Source organism: Heloderma suspectum, chromosome 3 (genome assembly GCF_057233095.1).
Source record: "Heloderma suspectum isolate Gila_16-S chromosome 3, 16-S_ref, whole genome shotgun sequence".
Lineage (NCBI taxonomy): Eukaryota > Metazoa > Chordata > Lepidosauria > Squamata > Helodermatidae > Heloderma > Heloderma suspectum.
The window spans coordinates 271,182,356-271,208,090 of NC_139460.1; the positions used below are offsets into that span (position 1 = coordinate 271,182,356).

Consider the following 25,735-nt stretch of genomic DNA (forward strand, 5'->3'; position numbering starts at 1 on the left):
TACTGTGCACATATCCTCTGGAAGGGGCACATTATACCCACCCTCTTCCATAGCCTCCATAATTACCAGAATCCACCAGTAAGTGCAGGCAGCTTTTATTTGTAAGTCTTTGCCTCCATGTACAGCACTGAGGCCAAGCCAGCATATAGACTTCCAACTCAGGGAAAGGAATTACACCTTCCTCCCCCGTCCCCTGGCTTTCAATTACAAAAATGTCCAACTCTCCCCTTTTGAAGTAGGGGCCTTTCAGGTGGCCACCTTTCACAGTTTTTCTTCACTAGTGGTGGTCCATTCCTAGGGAAGTAGTTCTCCAGACCAAGCTGTGGGTGTGGCTCTTCAGGTGCCTCAGAGAAGGATGCTAAGCCCAAGCTTGGATATGCCTGAGGCCTTCTGGTGGATGCCAACTGGTAATTTCCAGGTCTCCCAGCAACAGATGCCCTGGGTGGTGGTTGCAGGTGAGGCCCTCCAGCATCTGCCTTGGCAGAAAGTGTCCGTCTGCTCTCTTGCCAGTAACTCTCAGCAGCCTGTCTTCCCTTCTTTCGCTCTGCCCACCAGCTTCCTCCTCCTGCTCCTTCCCAGAGCTTTATAGCAGCATCTTGATGAGGCCCAGTTGTTGCTACTGAGGCTTCACTCCCCCACAGCTGTACTGTCCTACCCTGATCAGCTGGAGCCCTCCCCAGGCAGTGCTTCCTTTTAACTTTATACTCAGTCCTTGCTGCCTCTCTGCCTAGGTGTTTTCAGCAGAAGAAGGATGACTTGGTCCAGTGAGTCCTGGCAGGCTGTTACAGCTACCCAGAGCTTACATTGGATTGGCCAAGCCATTTCCACAAAAAATTGGAATGTACCTCAGCTAATTTCTCAGCTAATCTGGCCTTCCCATTCCCTTTTAAAACCCACTTAATTGACTAGTGCAGGCCTAGGCACTGCTCCAGTGGTAGCAAGAACCCATGGGAAGAGGGGAGGACAGAGGCTTCTCCTTCCTTTCCCTCTCGTGCCCTCTGTGCTCCATAGCAGCATGCCAGAGGATACAGAGCCCTGCTAGCCCCTGGGTAATTTCTTTGGTCCCAATCTCCCACCAGCTATTCAGTCTAAGCACTTGCAGAACATTTGAATACAGCTATGCTGACTTGCATTGCATAAATTAATTTTGCGCTCTTAGAAGTGTCATGTTTGCGATTGCATTCACTAGTGCAAAGGAGAGGCCATTCTCCTACAAACAGAGCGCAAAGGGCATTATTATCCATGGCAATGATAGGAGTATCCATCTTGAAGACTGTGTCTGTTCACAGGAACAGGAAAACATGCACCTAGCAGCTAATCTCTCCCCAATGATAAAATCCCTGAGGCTGTTCTACATTGCACCGAAGACCAGTTCCTTGCTCTGCCATCTGCATGCTTGTGGGATGGCAAAGGTGTCCAAGTTGCTCTGTGTAGGTCAGAATTGAGCTCTGCTGTCTGTCGTAAACTTTGTTTTCACTCAAGCTGATTAATTGCTCCATTTCATCTCTGACTGGCAGAAGAGTTCTGTGCAATCTGAAAGCTTGTTCGGTCGTGTTTTGTCCAAAAATTGTTCCGTTAAGAAGCATTACTACAGCCTTCCCCAACCTGGTCCAGATATGTTGGACTACAACTTCAACTTCCAGCATCCCCCAACGAGTTTTGGGGGAACATGAGTGGAGGGTGCTGTTGTGATCCTTCATCCTTGAGCTGGAGAGCATGTTCACTTCCCACATGGAAGGAGAAGCATTCTTGTGGCAGTGTGCGTTCAGTTTACAATTTGAAACAGAACGTGTTTCAGACAGGCTAAAAGGTTATTGGCCTTCAGCAATAATTTCCTCTGCCCTGTTAGGTTTAAAGAGCCACCTGACTCAATCAGTGTTTCAATTTAGTGAGGTAAACAAACTCCCCTTTCACCTTTTGACAAGCAATTTAAAATGCATCACAGGAGCAATACTTTGTGAGCACACTGCTAGATTGATTCTCTCATTAAACTCTGCCTTAATTTCCATGATGGCTTTCATGGGCCCTACAAACGAAAGCAATATTTCCATACATCTCAGTAGTTCCGCATTCCTTTCTATCTGCCCAGATTAGATGCCAAAGCACAACAGAGAAGGAACACACAAAGAATAATTCTTAGTGGGACTAAACCTGTTTGGGGGCTGGATAACTTCAGATGCAGTGTTCTTTCCTAAAAGTTAACAGAATCCCACACATAGAAAGTTAGCATATCATGGAAATAATTACAAGTGACAGGAAAGCTTTCATGTACAGGGCAGTTTTTCTTTTTAAATTCAGTCTGATGTAATGTGGTAGAATACTGGGAGTACTGTACTGTATGCTTCATTGTATTCTTATATATATATGTGTGTGTGTGTGTGTATCTCTCTCTCTCTCTCTCTCTCTATCTATCTATCTCTCTATCTATCTCTCTATCTATCTCTCTAGGGTTTGTTCTTTGGCTGTGTGTCTCTTGCCTAGAAAGCGTCCTTCTAACGTTTCCCTCTTTCTTGGTTTTCCATGATACAGGAGGAGGTCATGAGCTCACATGTAACTCACATTCATGACCAGGTTTTTCATTTCTATGTATCTGACTTCTCTTGTTTTTCACAATCTTGCTGCCCTAACTGAGCTTCCCCCAACCTGGTGTCCTCCAGATGTGTTGGATGGCAATGCCCATCAGCTTCAGCTAGCTTTGGGGCTGGTGGGTGGGAGTTGTAGTTTAACACATCTGGAGCACACCAGGTTGGAGAAGGCAGTCCAAACTTAAGAAAGTGATGAAGCAGGATTGAATGGGTCCTTTTGGGGAGTCTAATCCCTGTCCTTACCCTGGCATCACGGGGGGCTGAGGGTCTCTTATAAGCCGGGGGGCTGAGGGTCTCTTATAAACCAGATTAGATGGGGTGTCTAATTATTCGCTCCAGCAAAGGAGATCATTACCTTGTTGTGGTGCTGGAGCTTGAGCACCTCAATGATGCCATGAGCTAAACCGTGACGGGACACCCAAGATGGGAAGGTCATGGCAGAGAGGTCAGACTAAATACGATCCCTGGGGAAGGTAACGGCAACCCACCCCAGTATTCTTGCCGTGAAAACTTAATGGGTCAGAACAACCAGAGATATGTCGGTATACCATCGGAAGATGGGACTCCCAAGACAGAAGACGGACAAAATGCTACTGGGGAGGAACAGAGGATAAGTTCAGCTAGCCCCAGATCAACACACCATAGGAACCTGGAATGTAAGATCTATGAACCAGGGCAAATTGGATGTGGTTATTGGGGAGATGTCAAGATTACATATAGACATTCTGGGTGTCAGTGAACTGAAATGGACTGGAATGGGCCACTTCACATCAGATGACCACCAGATCTACTACTGTGGACAAGAACACCACAGAAGAAATGCAGTAGCCTTCATGATTAATAATAAAGTGGCTAAATCAGTACTTGGATACAATCCAAAAAATGACAGAATGATCCCAATTCGAATTCAGGGTAAGCCATTTAACATCACAGTGATCCAAATATACGCCCCAACCACAGATGCTGAAGAAGCATAAGTAGATCAGTTCTACGAGGATCTGCAGCACCTACTGGATAATACGCCAAAAAGATATGTTGTTTTCATTACAGGAGACTGGAATGCTAAGGCGGGTAGCCAAATGACACCTGGAATTACAGTCAAGCATGGTCTGGGAGAACAAAATGAAGCAGGACATAGGCTGATAGAATTTTGCCAAGACAACTCACTGTGCATAACAAACACTCTCTTCCAACAACCTTAAAGACAACTTTATACATGGACTTCACCAGATGGTTGACACCGAAATCAGATTGACTACATCCTTTGTAGCCAAAGTTGGTGGACATCTATACAGTCGGTAAAAGCAAGACCTGGAGCTGACTGTAGTTCAGATCACGAACTTCTTATTGCACAATTTAGAATCCGGCGAAAGAGAATAGGGAAGACCCACAGATCAGTTAGATACGAGCTCACTAATATTCCTAATGAATATGCAGTGGAGGTGAAGAATAGATTTAAGGGACTAGATTTAGTAGATAGGGTCCTGGAAGAACTATGGACAGAAGTTCGCAACATTGTTCAGGAGGCGGCAACAAAAAACGTCCAAAAGAAAAAGAAAACCAAGAAGGCAAGATGGCTGTCTGCTGAGACACTGGAAGTAGCCCGAGAAAGAAGGAAAGCAAAAGGCAACAGTGATAGGGGGAGATGTGCCCAATTAAATGCAAAATTCCAGAGGTTATCCAGAAGAGATAAGGAATTATTTTTAAACAAGCAATGCGCGGAAGCGGAAGAAGATAATAGAATAGGAAGGACAAGAGACCTCTTCCAGAAAATTAGAAACATCAGAGGTAAATTCCAGGCAAAAATGGGTATGATCAAAAACAAAAATGGCAAGGACCTAACAGAAGCAGAAGAGAGCAAGAAAAGGTGGCAAGAATATATGGAAGATCTGTATAGGAAGGATAATAATATCGGGGATAGATTTGACGGTGTGGTCAGTGAGCTAGAGCCAGACATCCTGAAGAGTGAGGTTGAATGGGCCTTAAGAAGCATTCCTAATAACAAGGCAGCAGGAGACAATGGTATCCCAGCTGAACTGTTTAAAATCTTGCAAGGTGATGCTGTCAAGGTGATGCATGCCATATGCCAGCAAATTTGGAAAACACAAGAATGGCCAACAGATTGGAAAAAATCAACTTATATCCCCATACCAAAAAAGGGAAACACCAAAGAATGTTCAAACTATCGAATAGTGGCACTTATCTCACATGCCAGTAAGGTAATGCTCAAGATCTTGCAAGGTAGACTCCAGCAATTCATGGAAGGAGAACTGCCAGATGTACAAGCTGGGATTAGAAAAGGCAGAGGAACTAGAGACCAAATTGCCAATATCCGCTGGATAATGGAGAAAGCCAGGGAGTTTCAGAAAAACATCTATTTCTGTTTTATCGACTATTCTAAAGCCTTTGACTGTGTGGATCATAACAAATTGTGGCAAGTTCTTGGCAGTATGGGATACCAAGTCATCTTGTCTGCCTCCTGAGGAATCTGTATAACGACCAAGTAGCAACAGTAAGAACAGACCATGGAACAACAGACTGGTTTAAGATTGGGAAAGGAGTACAGCAGGGTTGTAAACTCTCACCCTACCTATTCAACCTGTATACAGAACACATCATGCGATGGGCTGGGCTTGATGAAGCCAAGGCTGGAGTTAAAATCACTTGAAGAAACATTAACAATCTCAGATATGCAGATGATACCACTTTGATGGCTGAAAGCGAGGAGGAGCTGAGGAACCTTATGACGAAGGTGAAAGAAGAGAGTGCAAAAGCTGGGTTGCAGTTAAACCTCAAAAAAACCAAGATTATGGCAACCAGCTTGATTGATAACTGGCAAATAGAAGGAGAAAACGTGGAGGCAGTGACAGACTTTGTCTTTCTAGGCGCAAAGATTACTGCAGACGCTGACTGCAGCCAGGAAATCAGAAGACATTGACTTCTTGGGAGGAGAGCAATGACAAATCTTGATACAATAGTGAAGAGCAGAGACATCACACTGACAACAAAGGTCTGCATAGTTAAAGCAATGGTATTCCCCGTAGTAACCTATGACTGTGAGCGCTGGACCATAAGGAAGGCTGAGCGAAGGAAGATAGATGCCTTTGAACTGTGGTGTTGGAGGAAAATTCTGAGAGTGCCTTGGATTGCAAGAAGATCAAACCAGTCCATACTCCAGGAAATAAAGCCAGACTGCTCACTTGAGGGAATGATATTAAAGGCAAAACTGAAGTAGTTTGGCCACATAATGAGAAGACAGGACACCCTGGAGAAGATGCTGATGCTAGGGAAAGTGGAAGGCAAAAGAAAGAGGGGCCAACCAAGGGCAAGATGGATGGATGATATTCTGGAGGTGACGGACTCGACCTTGGGGGAGCTGGGGGTGGCGACAGCCGACAGGAAGCTCTGGCGTGGGCTGGTCCATGAAGTCACGAAGAGTCGGAAGCGACTGAACGAATAAACAACAACTAATTACTCAAACCATACCCTTCAAACACACAAAGTCAATATAGCTCCTCCTAGTTAAAGTAGAGTGGGACTCTTTTATGTATTGAGGGGGGAAACATCTTAATGTAGTACTGAGTGAAACTCTGCCAGCTTCCAGTCTGCAACTATCCATCTCCTCTAAAGGAAAAGCAGCATATTTTCGCAGTAAATGATCAAAAGAACAAAGGCATTACTGTGGGGAGAGCTGAGATGAATTTTAGACCACACAAGTATACTTGACCAAAACATTACGTTTATTCTCATTCTCATTCTCTCTCTCTCTCACACGCACACACACACATGCGCGCGCGCGCACACACAACATAGAATTGCAGTTAAGAAAATACAAAAATAATAAAATGGTTCTGGTTTCATATATTAACTCTAGCTGACTTAATAGACAGCTAGGTTAAATCTTATGTGGCTATAGGAGACCCATGGCAAAATGCAATCATTTTGAATAAGAAAACAAAGGTCTCTCTCTGCCCTCCTGGCAGAACTTGCTGCATGGAACCCAGGGAATATAGCATCTTTTAACACCAAACTGAAGAAGACTTAACAAATATCTCTGTTTGAATATTTATAGGAAACTTGGCTTAGAAATTGACACAAAGGCATAAGCTGCTTTAGGCATGGTTTTCTGCTATAGGAATCGGATATAGAGCAGGACAAATCTGAGCTTGCCCTAGCTATTGCATAGTCAGTCTGGGGTAAAACAAATGGTGGCAGTCTTGTCCCTTAGAAATTAAGGCAGCAGGTTGGCTCATTCAGATATAGACTAATAGAAGATTATATTTAATTTCTGCATCTTGCTGATGAAGTACATGAGATACAGCAACACCAACATGATCAAATGGGGAGCTACTAGGCAACATGTATGAGTATTAGGTGTAGTGTGTGTGTGTGTGTGACAACACCTTGCAAAGAATTCTACAAAGCTACTAGACTTTAGAAATATTTATTTGCCCGCCTATACCTCACATTAGGCATTTTATGGCACACTGATGGCTTTCAAAACAACAACTACGACTTACTAATTCTTTTCAGCTTTACCAAACTTTCCTTGCCTAGTTGCCACTAGTGACCCAGCAAGTTGCTATTTACAAGTTTGGGGTGCCCCCTTGTATATTTGGGGCACTTTAAATTACTTCAGCTGCAAGAGTTTTATCAATGTTATCGTTGTTCAGAGTTAACATAAGCCAGTAGGTGGTTGGCATAAAAGGGGAGGCATGTAGCCCCCAAGGAAGAAGTATGTTTTTCTCCCCTAAAGCCCCACTAAGTAGAAACAGCCTAGAATTATTTACTCTCCCCATTTAAGGTACTATTTATCTGTTATTTTGTTGCTGCTGCTGTTGTTGTCTCAGGGCAGTACAAACCTTGATCATAATTGCTCCTGCTGTAACTTATCCTAGTGCATCTCTGCTTTTTAGATGTTTCTGAATATACACCACCATAGTAAAGAATAAGATCACACTCCCCATGCTGTTTTCAAACAACTTTTTAATTTATTTGAACACTTATAATCCTGCCTTTCTATGATTAAAAAAGCAAAGCAAAAACCTGAAGGTGGCTTACAATCAAAATATAAATCAGCCCCCAGATTAAAAACAAACTTCACAATAAAACAAACAGGAGTAAAAACAGCATCATAAAAGCCATACCAACAGCAACAGACAATGGTCCCATGGGTTGCCTTCAGGTAAGTGAGCAAGCTGCCTGGATCTCTGATACCGGTTTCCCCCGTTAGTTTGTCAGTTGTTCACAGCCGCTAGAAGCAGCAGCTGAACCACAGCAAGGATTTGGGGAACTGATAGCTTTAAGTGTCTTGATCTTCAGAAAGTGAAGCATCTCTGCTGTCTTAAAACCCCAGCTTCTTTCCACATTTCTCCTCCCCTGGCATCATACCTAAGCTACAAAAGGATAGTGGTGTTTAACTGGCCTGGTTTTCTCCAAAGAATCCTGGCAACTGTAGTGCTGTGAATTCTCTGTTAGAGATCCCTAGCTTACCTCATCAGACTCCAGTTCCCAGTGTTGCTAGGGAAGAGGGAATCACCATTAAGCCAATTTAAAGCCCTCAGACTTTAGAAGATATCCTCATATCCATGGATAAGAACATAAGAGCAAGGCTGGACCAGACCAAAGGCCTGTCTAGTCCAGCATCCTCTCCTCACAGTGGTCAAGCACTTGCCCCAGTGAGAAGCCCACAAGCAAGACATGAGTGCAATAGCAGCCTCCTGCTCATGTTCCTTGGCCACTGGTATCCAGAGCTATATTGCCTCAAACACTGGAGGTTATATACTGTAGCCATGATTGATTGACACCGATAGCCTTAAGGTGCAATCCTATGCAAATTTAGACAGAAAAAAGGCCTACAACTCCCTGCGTTCCCCAGCCACCGATGCTTGCTGGGACGTGCTGGGAGTTGTATGCCTTTTTCTGCTAAAACTTGCATAGGATTGCCCCTTTATCCTCCATTAATGTGTCTAATCCCCCGTTTTTAAGCCATCCAACATCCCTTTTTAAAGCCATCACTACACCTGTAAATAGCAAATACCATAGTCTAACTATGCACTCTGTGAAGAAGTACTTCCTTTTATCTGTCCAGAATCTCAGCTTTATTGGGTGACCCCAGGTTTTAGTATTTTGAAAGAGAAAGAAAAACATTTGCCTATTCACTTTCTCTACACCATGCATAATTTTATACACCTCTATCATTCCCTAGCCCCATTACTCACTTTTTTGTCAAACTAAAAAGCTCCAAATTGTAATCTTGCCTCAAAGGAGAATTTCTCCACCCCTTGTTCATTTTGGATGTCTTTTTCTGCACTTTCCCCAGCTCTGCAATATTCTTTTTCAGGTGACCAGAACCATACATACTATTCCAAGTGTGGTCACATCATAGATTTTTATAATGGCATTATGATAGTGGCAGTTTTATTTTTGATTCCTTTTCTAATTATGCCCAATATGGAATTTTCCTTTTTCACAGCAGCTATGTACTGTGTTAGCATTTTTATCAAGCTATCCACTACAACCCTGAGTTCTCTTTCTTAATCACCACCAACTCAGACCCCACACAACTCAGACTTGTGTTGTGTGAACTCAGTCAACATGACAACCCACAGTCAAAGTTTAGTATGGTTGAGTCATGGGTTGTTGTTGAACCATGGGTTGTTGTGTTGTGTGAACCCACCCAGCTGTGCTAACAAGCCATGATTTGTTAACCACAAACAATCCACCAAGAGAACCCATGTTTTGTTGTTGGGTTGTGAACTGTGGGTTGTTCATGATTTGTTAGCGTGGCTGGGTTCACACAACACAACAACCCATGGTTTAGCAACAACCCACACTCAACCCATATTTCATCTTGAGTGTGGGTTGTCGTGTTGTGTGAACCCATTCAATATCTAGCAGCCCCTTGGTGTTCATGGGGTAATAAAGTAATTGTCACAGCCATCTTTCATTGCCAGCAGATAGTCAAGTCACCTACTTGGCAGGTGTCCAAAATAGGATCTCCTCCCTCTCCACCCTCTCCCTTTCAAAGTGTGCCTGGAAAATGTGATCTATACATGTTAGCAGACCTGCTGACTTCATATTGTTGCCAAATACATGACAAAAATGGCAGTCCCCTTGCCCTGTTTTAAAACTGAACTGTTTTTTCTCCTCCTCCTTGAAGGCATCACTTGAGAAAATGTCCTTCATGGGGCTTGAATCAATGTATTCAAGTGAATGCCTGATATAGTTTGTGATAATCGTATTTTAAACTGGATATTTTATTGCATTTCTATTTTGTAAGCCACCGGGGGAAGATAAAAGACATGGTATAAACTTGTTAAATAAATTATTCTTAGTGCAGAAGAAAAAACAGAGGAGAGTCATTTTTCTAATGTGAATGTGCTTCCTCACCAAGATGAGTTTGTCATTTTGTGTTACAAACCAATTGAAGCCAGAGCATTGTGTGTGTGAAAATGCCTGTTCCTCAAGAAAGGTTAACACAGAGACAGCCCCTGAATAGTGTCTTTAGACAGCTCCAGCTCAGACTCATTTTGATGCTGATCTCATCTGGCAGGGATTTCACACACGAATTGACATGCTGGTCCATCTAATGCAGTATGTGTGTACCACCAACGGCAGCCAGACAGACGCCTCTAGGATGCTCATAAACTGGGCAGGATGACAGTAGCCACCCCCTGCTGTTAATCTGCAGCATCTGGTACATTTTGTGAGTCCAGACATCTGTTGTGACCTTTATCAGTGAGCAAGTTAACTAGCTTGGCTAGCAGCTTCTTGGCTCCTAGGCCATGCTCTTAACACTGTGTTACACTGGCTCTCAACACACTAGTTCTCTCAACAGAAGGGAGGTTGCATAACTGCTTCCCAGTTCCAATGTCTTCAAACAAGGCTGGATAGCAGGGATACTTTAGGAAGTCATGTTTGGGGACAGGGGGTTGGACCAGATGCTCTTTGGTGCCTGTTAATTTTAAGTGCAATAAGTTTATAAATCCATGGTATGCCTATGTAACCAGGATCAGCTAGTGAGGTGTAGTGGTTAAAGTGTTGGACTGGGACTTGGGAGATCTGGGTTCTAGTTCCCCCTCAGCCATGAAGCTCGCTGGGTGACTTTGGGCCAGTCGCTGACTCTCAGCTTAACTACCTCACAGCATTGTTGTGAGATAAATGGAGAGGAGGAGGAGCATGTAAGCCGCCTTGGGTTCCTCGCAAGAGGAAAAATGGCAGGATATAAATGAAGTAATAAAGAAATTGGAGGCAACTGCTGAAGGCACTTCAGCATTAGCGACCTCCATTGTAATCTTAGTGGGTGGGTTCCAGCAGTCGCACTGACACATAGCTAACAAATAACAGGTGATTTAATGAGGTAAGTAAACAGGGAAGCTTGCAGCCACCTAGGGGGTTGCACATAAGAACTGGGCTTAAGATGTAATGGCTCAGGCTTCTGCTTCGGCCAGTTCAATAATAGGCCTGCACAGTCTCCTTCGTTTTCCAGGGTCAGTTTCTGTCACAACAATCCCAGTAAAGCTACCTTTGTTTCCAAACTGCTAACAAGGAGCCAGTCCAAATTGTTTTGCTGCCTGAAGCAAAGAACTGGGTGGCTTGTCCCCCCGCCCCCCACCCCATACAGAAGCGAACTGGACTGGCAGTTGAATTTCACTTCAACACTGGTAATGGGACAGTGTCCTCCACCGCACCTGAGGACAGCAGACTAGGCTATGGATGCTGGACAGGCCATGTGGCACAGATAGCTCTGCCTTCCAACAGAGGGGAATACCTGGAGGTTCAGGAGGAATAGCTAGAAGGCTGCTGCTGTCCTCTAGCATCTGCCACCTGAGACGATTGCCTCACTCTACCTAATGGTAGGGCCGGCTCTGAAGATCTACTACCCCTCTGAGTCCCCACTTCACTAGTCCTCACAGACCTGCTCACAGGCTGACGTCCTCTCTCAAGTTTCTTCCAGGCAAGGTTTTTATTGTGCAATCGCCCTCCCTCATTCACTTAATTTTTATGGGGAGTCCAGATGACTTCTTCCACTTGTAATCCTACCATGTTTTCCTCTGCTGCTTCCATCTTTTTTTTCTTTCCACAGAAAATCCACTAAAGAGGAAAAGATGGAATAGCTGCACAGTGTCTTTTGATTGGTAGTTCTGGGAGCCGTCATTCTGGAAGCATCCTTTCTCCTTTCTCTCTGGGAGCCAACCTTCCCAGGGAGAAGACACAGGTCACAGCAGGGGCTGCTGGAAAATCTAGGCTCAAGACTTCACAGTCCTATTACATAAGTTTTGGGGAGGTAAAATTAGCTCCAGGGGTGTTTTTCATTGGTCAGCTCTAGCCCTGCTACCCAGCTCTGTCTAAAATCTAATTCCATTGCCATTGAGAATTTTTCAGCTATTCAGAAATTCTGCATCCCCCCCCCCCCCGTTTTCTAAATATATGTTTCCCTCCTCTGCTTCCAGGCTCTGGGCCTGCAATGAGATGTAACAGTCAGCATTTCTAGTATGTCATTTCTCCTTTGGTAGAAATGGTCCCTCGATTGTAGGAGTGGCCAGTGAAATATCTGATCCCAAAGTTGTATGTAAAACAATTACCTCATTTTTATATTCACAGCAACCCTCTGAGGTAAAAATCTTGTAATTTAAATACTACTATCTCAGAATGAATCATGTAGAACTGTTACCCCTAAGGGCCAAACTAAATGTTCATCTAATCATGCATAGTGTAGCTATGTGTGATAGTCTTATTTACCTTTGTGTAAGCATGTTGGCCCTGATTCTGATCATGGCCATGATGCTCCAGGTAGGGAGGAATTAAACCATACCCCCACCAATTTTTTACCCCAAATTCCACCACTGGAATCAATGGAGGCTTTTTTTAACCTCCCTGTGTATGGGGGGGGTGTAATTGTGGGGGGGGGGATGAGTGGGGAGGGAAGATTTTTTTAAAAGCCTCCTTGTGTACCATGGTCCTGTTCCAAATCGGAGCCCTGCATGCCTACACGAAGGTAAATAAAACTCACACATCGTTGCAATATGAGTGATTAGCCGAATGTTTCGTTTGGCTCTAAATGGCCCCTTGCTTTAATTCAGTCACTTGTGAGCAGTGACATTTGTCTGTCTTACTTTCAAACACTGGATAAGTAAGATGGGCCATCATTGGGTGATCAAGGGCAATACAATGTTGTCAGTGGCCAGTTCAGCACTGTATGGCACAGTGGCCCTGTTCAAACAGGTGCTACCCACTAGGTGGCCCTTGGTTCCCTCAAAGTTGCCTCTCAGTTATGCTTGCCACTAGCTCCCCAAATTCTCATGGCAATCCTATATTCCAGAAGTGGGTGACTTGTGGCCCTCCAGATGTTTTGGCCTACACTCCCATCAGCCCTAGCCAGCATAAAAAATGGTGAGGGAGTTGTAGGCCAAAACATCTGGAGAATGACCACCAATTGCTATATTCTAATACTGATGAAATTCTCTGAATGCTGTCACTTATGTAGCGAAATGGCAGCAGCCATGCACGAGAGAGGAGTATAACGTACAAGACTTGGGATAACCCTGTGGATTGCAGAAGTACAAAAATCTTTAGAAAAAAACCTAAAGCGGGAATAAAGGTAAAAAGGTAAAGGTGTCCCCAACCAGTCATGTCTGACTCTAGGGTGCGGTGCTCATCCCCGTTTCTAAGCCGAAGAGCCAGCACTGTCCGAAGACGCTTCCATGGTCATGTGGCCGGCATGACTGAACACCAAGGTTCACAGAACGCTGTTACCTTTCCCGCCGAGGCGGTACCTATTTATCTACTTGCAATTTTTTGCTTTCGAACTGCTAGGCTGGCAGAATGCCCTTCCCCAAAGAACCCAACTCAATGATGACAGAGCATACTCAATTCGGTGCCCATAACTGATAGCTGAGAGGGGGAAAAACCTGAAAATCAGGTTGGAGGGTGAGCGGAATGGATAAGATGACCATGTGTCCTACTTTACAGAGAACAGTCCTCTATCTGAAGGGCTGTCAGAGGACAGCTCTCTATTTGAAGGTGTCTGGTTTAAAGATCATAAGAAAGGAGAGCAGGAGGGGCCTTGAAGTTGCCCATCAACAGTTAGCACACTGGACAGCACACTGAGGAGGCACACAGGTCAACTGGTCATAGTCTTCCCCACTGTGGTGAGAGATACCGTATTTCTATTTAAATTATAGTAGTTATTTCTAAATTTGCATTATATCTACAAATTACCATATGCAAATTTTATGGAAAACTGTATACACACATTTTGTTGTGGGGCCCTACTTGTATTAGTTAATAGTGGTTGCTGTTGTACTTTCGTTGAAGGCAATCTATTGAGGCAAATGTTGGAACTCATTAATGGTACACTAGCCTTAAAAATCCCTGCATTCTTCAAAATGTAGCCACAATTCCAATCAAGGCACTTCAGGCACACTTGAACCCCCTGTCTTGTTTTCTTCCATAGTTTAGTGCAGTTTTCCCCAACCTGGAGCCCTCCAGAGGTCTTGGACTACGGCTCCTATTCGCCTCCACTAGCATGGTCAATGTTCTGAGATGGTGGGAGTTGTAGTCCAGAATATCTCAAGGGTACCAGGTTGGGGAAAACTGCCTTTCTAGTCCTCTTGCTCACATTGGTGAGGATTCCACTTTTTCGCAACCATAGAAATTGGTCTTGGGCATCTGGAAATAAGAACATAAGAGCCTGGCTAGATCAGACCAAAGGCCTATGTAATCCAGCATTCTGTTTACACAGTGGTGAACCAGATCCCACAAGCAGTACAAGGGCAGAATAGTACCCTCCCACTCATGTTCCCCAGCAGCTGGCATACTGTCTTTGATTCTGGAGTTAATATGTAGCCATCGTGACTAGTAGCCATTGGCAGCCTTATCCTCCATAAATTTGTCTAATCCCCTTTTAATGTAATCCAGACTGGTGGCTATTACTACATCTTGTGGTAGTGAATTCCATAGTTTTAATTATGCACTGTGTGAAGAAGTACTTCCTATTATCTGTCCCGAATCTCCCACCATTCAGCTTCATGGGAGGACCCCCGCGGATAGGTCTAGCCCTTACAGGTTGCGCAAAGAGTAAAAAAATGTAGGTGACGCTTGGTGACATCTCGGGAGACAATGGGGCTGAGAGTAAGATTATTGGGAGGGGTTTTCTTATATACAAAAACATGTATGTAAAGTTGCCTAACAAGTTGCAAAATTTCAGACTTTTTGGTTCAGAATTTTGAATCTGTGTGTGTGTGTGTGTGCTTTTTGCTCCTCCTCCAAGTATTTCCTTAGGCCTTATTGTATTACAAGTGATGGCTAACAAATATTATCTGGCTTGCTTTCCACTCCTCCTCCTCTTTCCCTGCCCCCACCTCCCACTTGAACAGTGCAGGAAAATTATGATTTAGTGTCATTGTTTATCCATCTCCCACTGGCCTTCCCCAGCCCTTTTGTTGAGCTATCTGCCTTTCTTTTCAAGCGACTGCTACCTCTGAGCTTCAGGGGCCTTCAAACTCAAAAAGCATATTTGCTTTTCTGATGGGAGTTGTGTGGTGCAGGATACTGAGCTTAATTGGCTTCCTGGCCCCATTGCTTTTTCTCTCTTAAATCCCACTCAATCCCCCTTCAGACAGCTGCACAGCAAATCAATAAAAGGACCCCAAAGGCTTTTTCTTGCTCTCTGGAATCGCAGCCCTTATGTGTTCCCACTTGAGAATCTTTTCTCCATCATCTGAGTGCTCTTGGAGCAATCCCAGGGAAAGTGGGGATTTATTAAAACTAAAGCTGGGTCCTCAAGAATCCAAATTCAGCACAACCCAACAAATTCGTATATTCCAGCTCCCCTGCATACCCTGGAGCAGGGAGAAGAGTTGGTAGGAGCTGGCTGTGGGAGGAGGTTTAGGGACCCAGGTAGGCTCTCTCCATTAAGGTTCAAAGAGGATGTTTCTTTCAAAGAATATTTTTAGTTACTGCCATGTCTACACGCTGCATGTCTGCTTGCACCTGTTTAGTCTGTACTAAAGAGTTAAGCCTGGATCATCAGGCACCATACTTGAGCATTTGTCCTCCATTTTTATGGGGAGCAGAGTATGTAAATAAGATGAGCATTAATATTTAGGTGGGAGAATGGGCAGTTTACCCAGGATTCATGCCAACCGGACTAACTGTTGCAATGGACGCCTGTGAAAGTCGACCTCCTAGGCAAACATTGAGCCCCTTGAAATGCAACAGACTTAGTAAGATCTAGAGACCCCTGTTTTGCTGGGCTACATTTGCAGCAACGGGCAGAAGGTCTGCATAAGCATGAATTTAATCCTACTGCCCTAGACATTCAGCCTGCCTTCCCCAACCTGATGCCCTCCAGATGTGTTTGGACCACACCTCCCATCATCCCCAGTGTGCATGGCAGTTGGGCTGGCTGGGGATGATGAAAGCTGCAGTCGAACACATCTGAAGGGCACCAGGTTGGGGAAGGCTGCTTTAAGCTGCTGTTCTGCCCTGTAGAGTTTGGGATCGCGTCTTCTTTTTCCTCTGCTCTGTCAAACTGTAGCTTGTTGACAGCTACAGGGGGAAGAGGGGGATCAAATAGGTTGCCACAAGTGCTTTATGTATAAATGTGCAGAAATTGGGATTTCATGTGTTTAGTTTCTCTTTTCTGCTGTGACCATGCTGTATAACCAAGAAGGCACTCCAAAATACCTGCATTCGACCACTCAGCAGCATGTAATGGCCTTGTGGGTTCTGATGCTAAATGATGGTTAGGTTCCCTTATTTTCTCATTCCCCAATACTTAGATAAACTCAGCTCACTACACAGGGCTGAGTATACAGAGCCAATGTGGTGCCGCTTCATAAATATTGGCCAGCTCCCTCTGGAGAGGATGCCCCTAGCAGACTGCAGCACATACTGTTTGATTAATCAACTGAACTCTGCAGCAGATGTGACTTGAAATCCAAACTCCCAGAGCTGGGAGTGTTTCAATGCTTGAGCTCTGGAGACCACTCCTTTTAATTACAGTGGTCAGCTCTGCAGCCATGAGGCACAAGAGCTCATCGGTCATATTCCCTGCTGGAATTTGCATCCTTGGTTGGAAACCAACATAATCCTGGCTAGTAGAAAGGAACTCTAGCATTCATATGCTACGTACATCCACACCCAGTTTATTTTTACCCAAATTGTCAGGCTGAGTACACTTAAGGGCAAAATATCTTGTAGTGTACCAGTGCCACCATCCGTTTAATCATGGTAGTTGTCCTCCTTGTATCTTACAGTAAAAAGCTGGTGCTTTCTCTCCTTATGATGTTTGTTTTAGCCAGTGCAGGGATTCCTGGATGTCATCCCAGGTTTCTAGGGTTGCAGTTCCATGGAACCCTGGAGAAAAGGCCAAAAGCATCTGTGGTAGGAGAGTCTATCTGGATCTCTGTCACCTCTTGGAAGACTGAACAGTCTGTGTGGCAAAAAAAAGAAAAGAACATTCAGATATCGGAGCCATTGCTAGGACAGTAATAGAGCAAAATAGCCAAGGGCAGTCTTGCCCAATCCAGCATTCTCCAGATGTGTTGAACTAAAAGTTCTAGCATCCCCAGCCAGCACAGCCACTGACCCTGCTGATAGGGGATGTTGGGAGGTATAGTCCAAAACATCTGGAGGGTGCCAGATTGGGCAAAGCTGGCCTAGGTGTGCTCTGTCATGAATGCGGTGAAGAAATGGAGGCAAAGCTCTATGAATGTATCTAAAATGAGCGTGAAGGAACAACTCAGAAGGCTGTTGACCATCCACCAAACAACTTCAAGAGGAGCATCACTTGTGTATGAGTAAGATGGCATCCCAGCTATTGTGCATCTAGTTCTGCATGCCCAAGGGGAGCTTTGGACCTATATTTCATGGATCAGAAGCTTCCATGCAACATAGCAACCTCTTTGGAAACTGCGGGGACTTTGTAAACCAATTTATTATATGACATGGGGGAGGGGGACAGTCACAGGGGAAAAATCCCACTAGGCATGCTGAAGTCCTCAAGTGCGCTCAAAGTAGCTCTGTGGATCCCAGTCATGTTTGTAATTTTAAAATTACTTTTCCAAAATAGCTACTGACCATTATCCTGTTTTTCCCGTTTCTTACAGGCTACAATTGGAATTGACTTCTTATCTAAAACCATGTACTTGGAAGACCGGACAGTAAGTGGGCAGGACTTGCTGAAGAGCTGACCTACTTGAGCTACGTATTCAGACAGAAGCAATGGGCAAAACCAGAGGGGATTCTCGAGCTAACCCTCTACTACTAATTGCCCAAATGGACAAGCGAGTAATCTGCCTGTGCCAACCTTCCCTAACCTGGTGCCCTCCAGATTTGGTGGACTACAACTCCCATCATTCCCCACCCAGCATGACAATCCAGACACCAGGTTGTGGAAGGCTGGACTGTGCTCTTTCATAACTCCTCACTGGTTTGTCTACCATAGAGATCCATGATTATTTTTAAGGCTGGATGTCTTTGAAAGAGGGCTGGAATCGTGCTCCTTCCATGTGGTCTCTTCTTGTCCTTCACAATATTCCATAGGCGGCCTGCTCTCAAGCTTTGCCAGGGAAAATGGAATGACTGAACAGATCTCTCTCTCTCTCTCCCTCCCCAATCGCCTTATATTAATATATATGATGACACTTGTACCATATACAGCAGAGTTTAGCCACAAGCCACAAAGACTACCCTAAAACCCCAAATTAATTTTCCTGGGATTTTGGCTAAATCTGAATTTTAGAGGCTTGCATATCAGTGGTTTTCATATCAATGGCTGAGGAGTGACTAACTCAGGGTTCCTCTACATCAGGAGTAGGGAACATGTAGCCCTACAAATGTTGGTGGACTGCAACTCCCATCAGCCCTAGCCAGCATAGCCAATGGTGTGAAGGATGACGGGAGCTGCAGTCTGACTGCATCTGGAGAGCCACGCATTCCCCATCCCTGCTCTACATTAACTCCATCCTAGTCCTGCACAGGGAGAATCCAGGGATCCCTACCTCCCTGCCCCAGTAGTTTTCAGCCTTTCTATCTTCAGAGAATCCTTTTTTACTTGAGCTCTCAGGTTGAGGAACTCCTGAGCATCTGCCATGGAATCACAGTTCATTGCAGGGAATTCGGTGGGGGGATTGTTCTAAGACATGGGTCTCCAATGCGGTGGCTGCAGGTGCCACTGGGCCCGCAAGGCCAGGCTGAGGCACCTGCCAAGTTATTACCTCCCTCTGCAAGTGAATGAAGCAACTCTTCCATTCACTTTTATGGGGGGGGGGGGAAGTCTTCCTTGCCAAGAAATGGCTGGAGGGGACCAAAGTGCACCTCCCACCAAGGACCATTGGGGCAACAAGGCCCTTGGCAGGGGGTAGACCTTGCCCTCCCCACCAGCCAGATTTCAGCAGAGGGGTTTTTTCCTCCCTATGTAAGTCAATGGAGATATTTCTCCATTGACTTACATAGGGAGGGAAAAACCCTCTCCCTGCCAAACATCAGCTGGAAGAGAACGGGGTGAAGCCCAGCCCCCATCACAAATCCTCAGGCAACAGGGTCCTTGGCAGGGGTGGACTCCAGCCGATATTCAGCCAGGGTTTTTTTCTCACCCCATTCAAATGAATAGAGAAATGGCTCCATTCACTAACTTGGGGATGCGGGGGGGAGAGAGATGGGGGAAAGAAAGTTTCCGACAGAGAGAGAGAGAGAGGGAGAAAGAGAGAGAGAGAGAGAGAAGCCAGAGTGAATAGAACACAGATAAAGGGGGCATTCCCAACACTTTTGTGATTGGCATCTCACCCCCCTATAGTTGCCAATTTGTGGTGGTACCCAGGGTACTTTTTCAAAATGGCAAATGTGCCCACAGGCCCAGAAAGGTTGGAGACCCCAGTTCTAAGGTGCAGGCCTGGTCTACAGAGCCTTGCTGTTGTCCCCACTTGAACTCTACAAGGTAAAACATGCCCAGTGCTTCCACGTAGCTGCACATTACAGGGAAAGATTGGTAGCTGTCTTTCAAGGAAGCATATCTGCCATTACTGACCTTCTAATTGAGTCATGCCAATTAGCTTCCAAGGAACCCCAGGGTTTCCCAAGGAAGTCCTAACCATTTAAAACAAGTGTCCTAACCATTGGGCAGGTGAGACAGGTTGAGATTATGCCACATTAACAGGCAATTCATAATAAGTATTGGAGCCCTTGACCTATAAATGCATATTGGGAAATGGAACCCTATGACCCTTTATTGGCCATGCCATGGTGATTTGTGGCACCCACTCAAAGCACTGGGATTATGTAGTATGTAAGTTCCTAGCACAGCTTTTCCCAACCTCGTGCCCTTCAGATGTGTTGGGAATGATGGGAGTTGCAATCCAACACCACATCTGGAGGGCACCAGGTTAGGGAAGATGGTGCTAGGAGCACAGACTGAGACTAGTCCCCCAGTAGATATTCTTTTCATTCTGCTGAGCAATGGCTATATTCAGGGAGAACTCTGTCAAAATGAGAGTCTATTAGGACCACTTTGGAGGTGTTTCATTTGCAAGGAATGTCTTTGTAGCCATGCCTACTGTGAGCTTATTTCATCTGAACTCTTTATTGAAACTTTGTTGCCTCAAACAGGTTAGGAGTGGAGGGGATGTCCCACATAACAGCATTTGTTGTGTTTCAGAGCATTTGTTGTGTTTCAGGAAGCAAACTTGTACCTGGCCAGAGTACTGGCCCAACTAGCCCAGTATTATCTGCTCTGACTGGCAGTGGCTCACCAGATTCTCAGGCAGAGAGGATGTGCTACTGTGCTGTTCTCTTTATGAGCCAGGAATGTGCAGTCCCTTTCTGCCCTGTGATCTAGGATGTTTGTGACCTGCAGTCTCTTCAAGGATGGGCAGTCAGCCCCTCTGCTTGGAAGTCCTTCCTAAGTGCCTGCATTTTGCCATTTCTCCTCTCTTCTCAGAAATGACATTGGAAGGAAGAAAAACCTGTGTAAAAAAAATGTCTTGATTTATAGATTTTGGGGGGAACTTTGTGCAAGGGTAACCCAATGTCAACACAGATAGGAGTTGGCTCTAATGAGAGGAAAGCAGCAGCTGCTGCATTAATAAGTAGCAGCTAACTATCTCGTGCAGTGTTAATGCACTCTCAAACATTCATCTCAGGCCTAATGGGTTGTTTCCAAGGCTTTCCAATTGCACTAATGAAAGCCACAGGCTGAGTGATGCAGGAACTCAGGAAAAAGAGCATTGGTAGGTTTCTCTGAGCTTCCCCAGAGGTTGTTTCTGACCCAGTGGCAGGAATATGAATGGGTCTCTTCATTTCTCTCCACCTTTCCCCAAAAGATACGCCAAACAATTCTGTGTTGATTCAGAGCTCAGGAGAAACAATGAAATCAGATGTACTACAGGGTAGATTACCAGCTTCCAAAGCAGGTTTTGATCAAGCATTCCTCTGACAAAGCCACTTAGTCTTAAGTGCATGCCTTTCTGCTTTTTTTCTCTGAAACCCTTGTGCCAGATTGTGCTATGTGTTGATGCTACGCTTGATTGCTTCAAATGTATTGATCATCCAGTCCTATTCATAGTGCAAGGTGGATATAGACCACATTGCAAATCTCACAGGTCAGTGCGAACTGGACTTGCAGGTGTGTATTAGTGCAAATGTGGCCTTAAATAAATATCCTGAGGGGATGATGAATGCCTTCCAACCTGTACTTCGATGCTGAGTTTCCCTTTTGGTTCCAAAGCATTCAGGTTTCCAAAAAGTCCCCCTCACACATGGCACAAGCTGAAACCTTTCATTGGCAGCCTCCAGAGAGAGGTCAGGAAAGGCGTATGCAGAGGACTCAACTCTGGCCCACATAGACCTGGAATAACAGAAGGAGATTTAGGGTGCACTCTTCACATCTTTAATTCTCTGGAATAGCCCATTGGCTGAAATCATGTAGTGGATTGCAGCCTTACATTGCCACTACTCATATTTTCTCTGTTAACAAAACCAGGTTGTGTCCCGCAGGGGTCACATACTGTTGTGATCTATTCCAGTGACTTGATGAACCCATACCATCATTCCTTCTCACCTGTCCTTTGATTTCCATCTAAGTGGCCCTTTGCTTCCTGTTTTTATACCATATATTTTGTTCAGAAAACTCTCAAACAGTTTTACAAAGGCTCCTTTTTCAGGTGTTCAAGGTAGATATAGTGAATGCACATGTTAGGAGGGGAGTCCTTTACACATACAGCTGTATCCACAGGACTCTGCCCCCCATGTGTATTTGTTATGCCAACTTGGAACACCTGAAAAGGGTAAGTGTGTGCATCACACCTGATTACAAGTATCTACATCCGCAGCAGAGGAACATGGTAGTTTCTCCATGCCTTGAGTAACCAGAATCTTAGGATAAGAAATGAAGAATTACCAATTCATGCACAAAAGACAAGGAGCATAACAGATAAAAAAATAGAAAGATGCCTCCTCTATTAATTCTTTTGCCTCTGTTGTTCCTTCTTCTTTGTGTTTCTCCTCCTAATTGTGTGTGTGTCTCTCTCCTCTCTTTTGTGTCCCCTCTGCTGCTCTTTTCCCCCGGCCCGGGCAGGTGCGGTTGCAGCTCTGGGATACGGCAGGCCAGGAGAGATTCCGAAGCTTGATCCCCAGTTATATTCGAGACTCCACAGTAGCCGTGGTGGTCTATGACATCACAAGTGAGTTAAGTTTGGACGTGGTTGTCTACATGGGAACACTCTGCAGCTCCATATCATCCATTAGGAACATCTGTAATATAGTAAGCACACCAACAAGGTTCAGTGTAAGACATAACCAACTGATATGCGAGATGGCATGTATCAGATGTATGTGAAGGCTTCCTTCGGAGGGACTGGCGCTCCCTCTCTGCACCATGGCAACACCTTTCGTCTTGAAGGAGTTGCTTCTGTGTTCTCTGATGTGAGCAACGGCCAAGTGAAATTCTTGTTGTTCCTAACATCCCAGTTAATGATATGTTAAGGGACTTGGATTAACAATTGGTTAAATGTTAGTGATTTCTTTCATTAATATTTTGTTGAGATGAGGGTGGCAAATTTTATGGCTTGTATCATGTAGGGTGTAAGAGAGCTAGGCTTCATTCCTAAGAAGTCCGAAGACCTCTAGGGACATCTCTTAAGACAGGGATGGAGACAGGGATGGGGAACCTCCAGCCTGTGAGTGACATCCAACCTTTAGAGATTCCCCATCAGGCCCATGAGCTTCTTTTGCAGGCCTCACCCCTTCTGTCTCCATCTCAGCACAGGAAATCCCCACTTCTATCCTACAGAAGCCTACACAAAGAAATCTTCTGTCCTTAAGACCTGTTGTTCTCATGTGACCAATGGCCTAGCAAAACACTTGTTCTTAGCATCCCAGTTAACCATAGGCTAAGAGGCTGATAAGAGCTGGGATTTCCCAAGAAAGACAGGCTTTCTCCAGAACAGTGCAGGGAAACATCTCCAACCAGTGACCGGAGATAACAGTGTTTTAAATGTATTTAAAATTTAAACACCCTATTGGGTATTTAAAATTTAAATACCTTTAAAATTGTAGAATTGAGCTGTCCTTTGCATGCCTGAACTGTTAAACTGGGGCTTACTCCTGAGTAGTCATGCATGGAGTTGAGCAGTGCTTTGCATGCCTGAAAGCTGTTGTGCTGGAGCTTACTCCTGAGTAGACATGCAGAGATTTGAGCTGTGGCTTGTATGCTTTGTGGGAAAATGTCCAAATTGGTATGAATTACATCTGGCCGCACCCACTGAGTCCTTGGCCCTGTGTCCTTATCCCTGCCCACTGCTGAAATGCAGACCCCCCAGGGACCCATCCCAAATTTGAATTCATGCCCCGAGCTAAAAAAGTTTCACCAGGCTTGCCTTGAGAACTCCCTTGTTCAGTTGCAGAACAAAGCCCATCCAGTACAGCATATTGATGTAACTTGCCAAGTTATCATGCATTCTACTTGTGCAATCTGGGCTCAGTTACACTGACTGAGAGAAGTTCTGTTTTGGGATATTCTACTAAGGGTAATGTCTGGCCTTGGCTAATACACGGTGACTTGCTAGACGTACACAGAGCGAATGAACTGAAGGCATTGGAGGCAACAGCGAGACTTGTAGCATGGGCCCATGTGCTCTGAAGTGTGTCCATGGAATCTTTTGGAGAGAGGAAACATCTCCTGCACAATCTTGCTATAAATAAAACAAAAACACGTTGGGTTGGATCCAGGATCTGCCATCTGTGAGAGAAAAGGACCTTCTGCTTGTGGGCAGTCCCTCTGCCCAATTTTTTAAGATCCCCACCCTCCACATACCACAGCTCAGTCTCCTGACTCTTTGTGTAGTATTTTCAGGGGCCTGAAGGAGCTGCTGTGAGAAGGAGGGAGGTGGGGAAGTCCACTTCCATTAGCACAGTTGATCCAGCATAAATCTGGATCCAACCCATTCGGTTGGATCTAGGATCTGCTTTTCATGGACAGAAGGCCTTCGTTCACAGAAGGGGCCTCTTCCTGATTTTTGGAGTTTCCCCCTTCCCCCCCAAGCTCACCCCACTCAGCTCTCATGCAGCTGCCACATTCTTTCTTCTAAGGCATCTCATAGTCTCCTTTCTGAAGGAGCTACCAAATAAATACGTCAAATCTTCAGCTTTGTAGCTCGACTCTGACACAAGACTTCTGACCTTTTCTGTAGCCGTCTCTGGGTGGTTGTTCTGACTTGCCATGTACCTTATTGCAATTAATGTAAGAGGAAATGAAAAGCAGCAGAAAGGGGGGATTGGCCTCTGTCTGGTGGCCCTTTCTAGCTGAGGCAGTAACAAGAGGGCTACACCGGCAGCTGATTCTGAGCACAGTGGCTCATTAAAAATGCTCCTTTTTAGGCTGGTCTGAAGCCCATGCTCCAGTTGCTCTCAGCCCTGTCTCTAATTGATGCTAGAATCTCCAAGCAAAATGTAAGGAGGGGCAGGAAAAAATAGTGTGCTGAAGAAGAAAGCCTTGGCCTACACTGCTGGTCACACCATTAATTAGTCTGAGCAAAAGTTTTGTTGAAGCTGTTGCTGATGAGGAGGTATATTCAGGAAACAATATATTGCCAGAAGGCATACTTGAACAAGTACCCTCCATCAGAGAGGAGGTTGGCGGGAGATGACAATCTGAGTTTATAGACGTAACCGGAATAAAGCATTAAGGTCAGACATGTTTTGTGCATAGTAACATCTGAGGGCAAAATTTGACCGGATGTTAAATGTGTGCCCATTGCAATTAATGTGCATGTTTTAAAATGCAAATAGCCATTCAGGGGAGGGGCTGATCATTATTGGTGTCCTAGCAAGTAGGGAGGGTTTAACCCTTTCCTCCCTTGCTGGGATCCTGACAAAAACTGCTCCTCAGAAGTTGTTATTTGCATGGGTGCCACACACACACCCCTTCAATCTGCTGGAATCCCACACATACACACACCACTTTATCCTCACAAAAATCCTGTGAGGTAGCTTAGGCTGAGGGATGGAGGCCAAAGGCCACCTAATGAGTTTCATGGCTTGGTGGGGATTTGAACCTAGGTCTCCCCAGCGTTAGTCCAACATGGGCGTTAACACTATGCTAGTCCTGTGGTACATCATTAATGCATTATTTAATGACAATGTAAGTGACAGAGAAAGGAAAAGAAAGCCTTGTCAAAAGAAAGCCTTGTCAAAGCTTTGACCTTCTGTGTACCTGTACAGCCTTCTCTACCTGGTGCCCTCCAGATGTGTTGGACTGCAGCTTGCATCATCCCCACTCAGCATAGCTGCTGGAGATAATGGGAGCTGTAGTCCAAAACATCTGGTGGGTACTCTATCAGTTACCAGGCCCAGTGCAACACCTCCCGCCACTGTCCTCTCTTCTCTTTCCCCACACCTGGCAACGCCTGCCAGCCCCCTCCCACAACAATGGTGTTGGCAGTGGCTGCTCACTCACTCACTCACTCACTCCCCAATAACAATGATGGGGGGCGGCTGCCACCCACCCTCCTCCCTCCTCCACAACTATGATGACGGTGGTGACAGCAGTGGGCCACCCTGCTCCCCCCCATGCCACTTTCACTTCTCTTCCTACTGCCCAGCCACAGTAATGGCAGCAGCTGCCTGCCCTCCTCCTCTGCTGCACTCTC

The 25,735-nt window shown here is 45.2% G+C and overlaps 1 protein-coding gene across 1 annotated transcript in view; it reads left to right on the forward strand.

The window, feature by feature from the left end:
• The window catches only part of RAB6B (RAB6B, member RAS oncogene family), a 106,826-nt gene that overhangs the window by 62,010 nt on the left and 19,081 nt on the right, over window positions 1–25,735 (forward strand). The window contains exons 3-4 of the mRNA XM_084846950.1: window positions 17,702–17,755; window positions 22,165–22,270. Coding sequence (XP_084703076.1) covers window positions 17,702–17,755; window positions 22,165–22,270 — 160 coding nt within the window. The remainder of the gene's footprint in view (window positions 1–17,701; window positions 17,756–22,164; window positions 22,271–25,735) is intronic.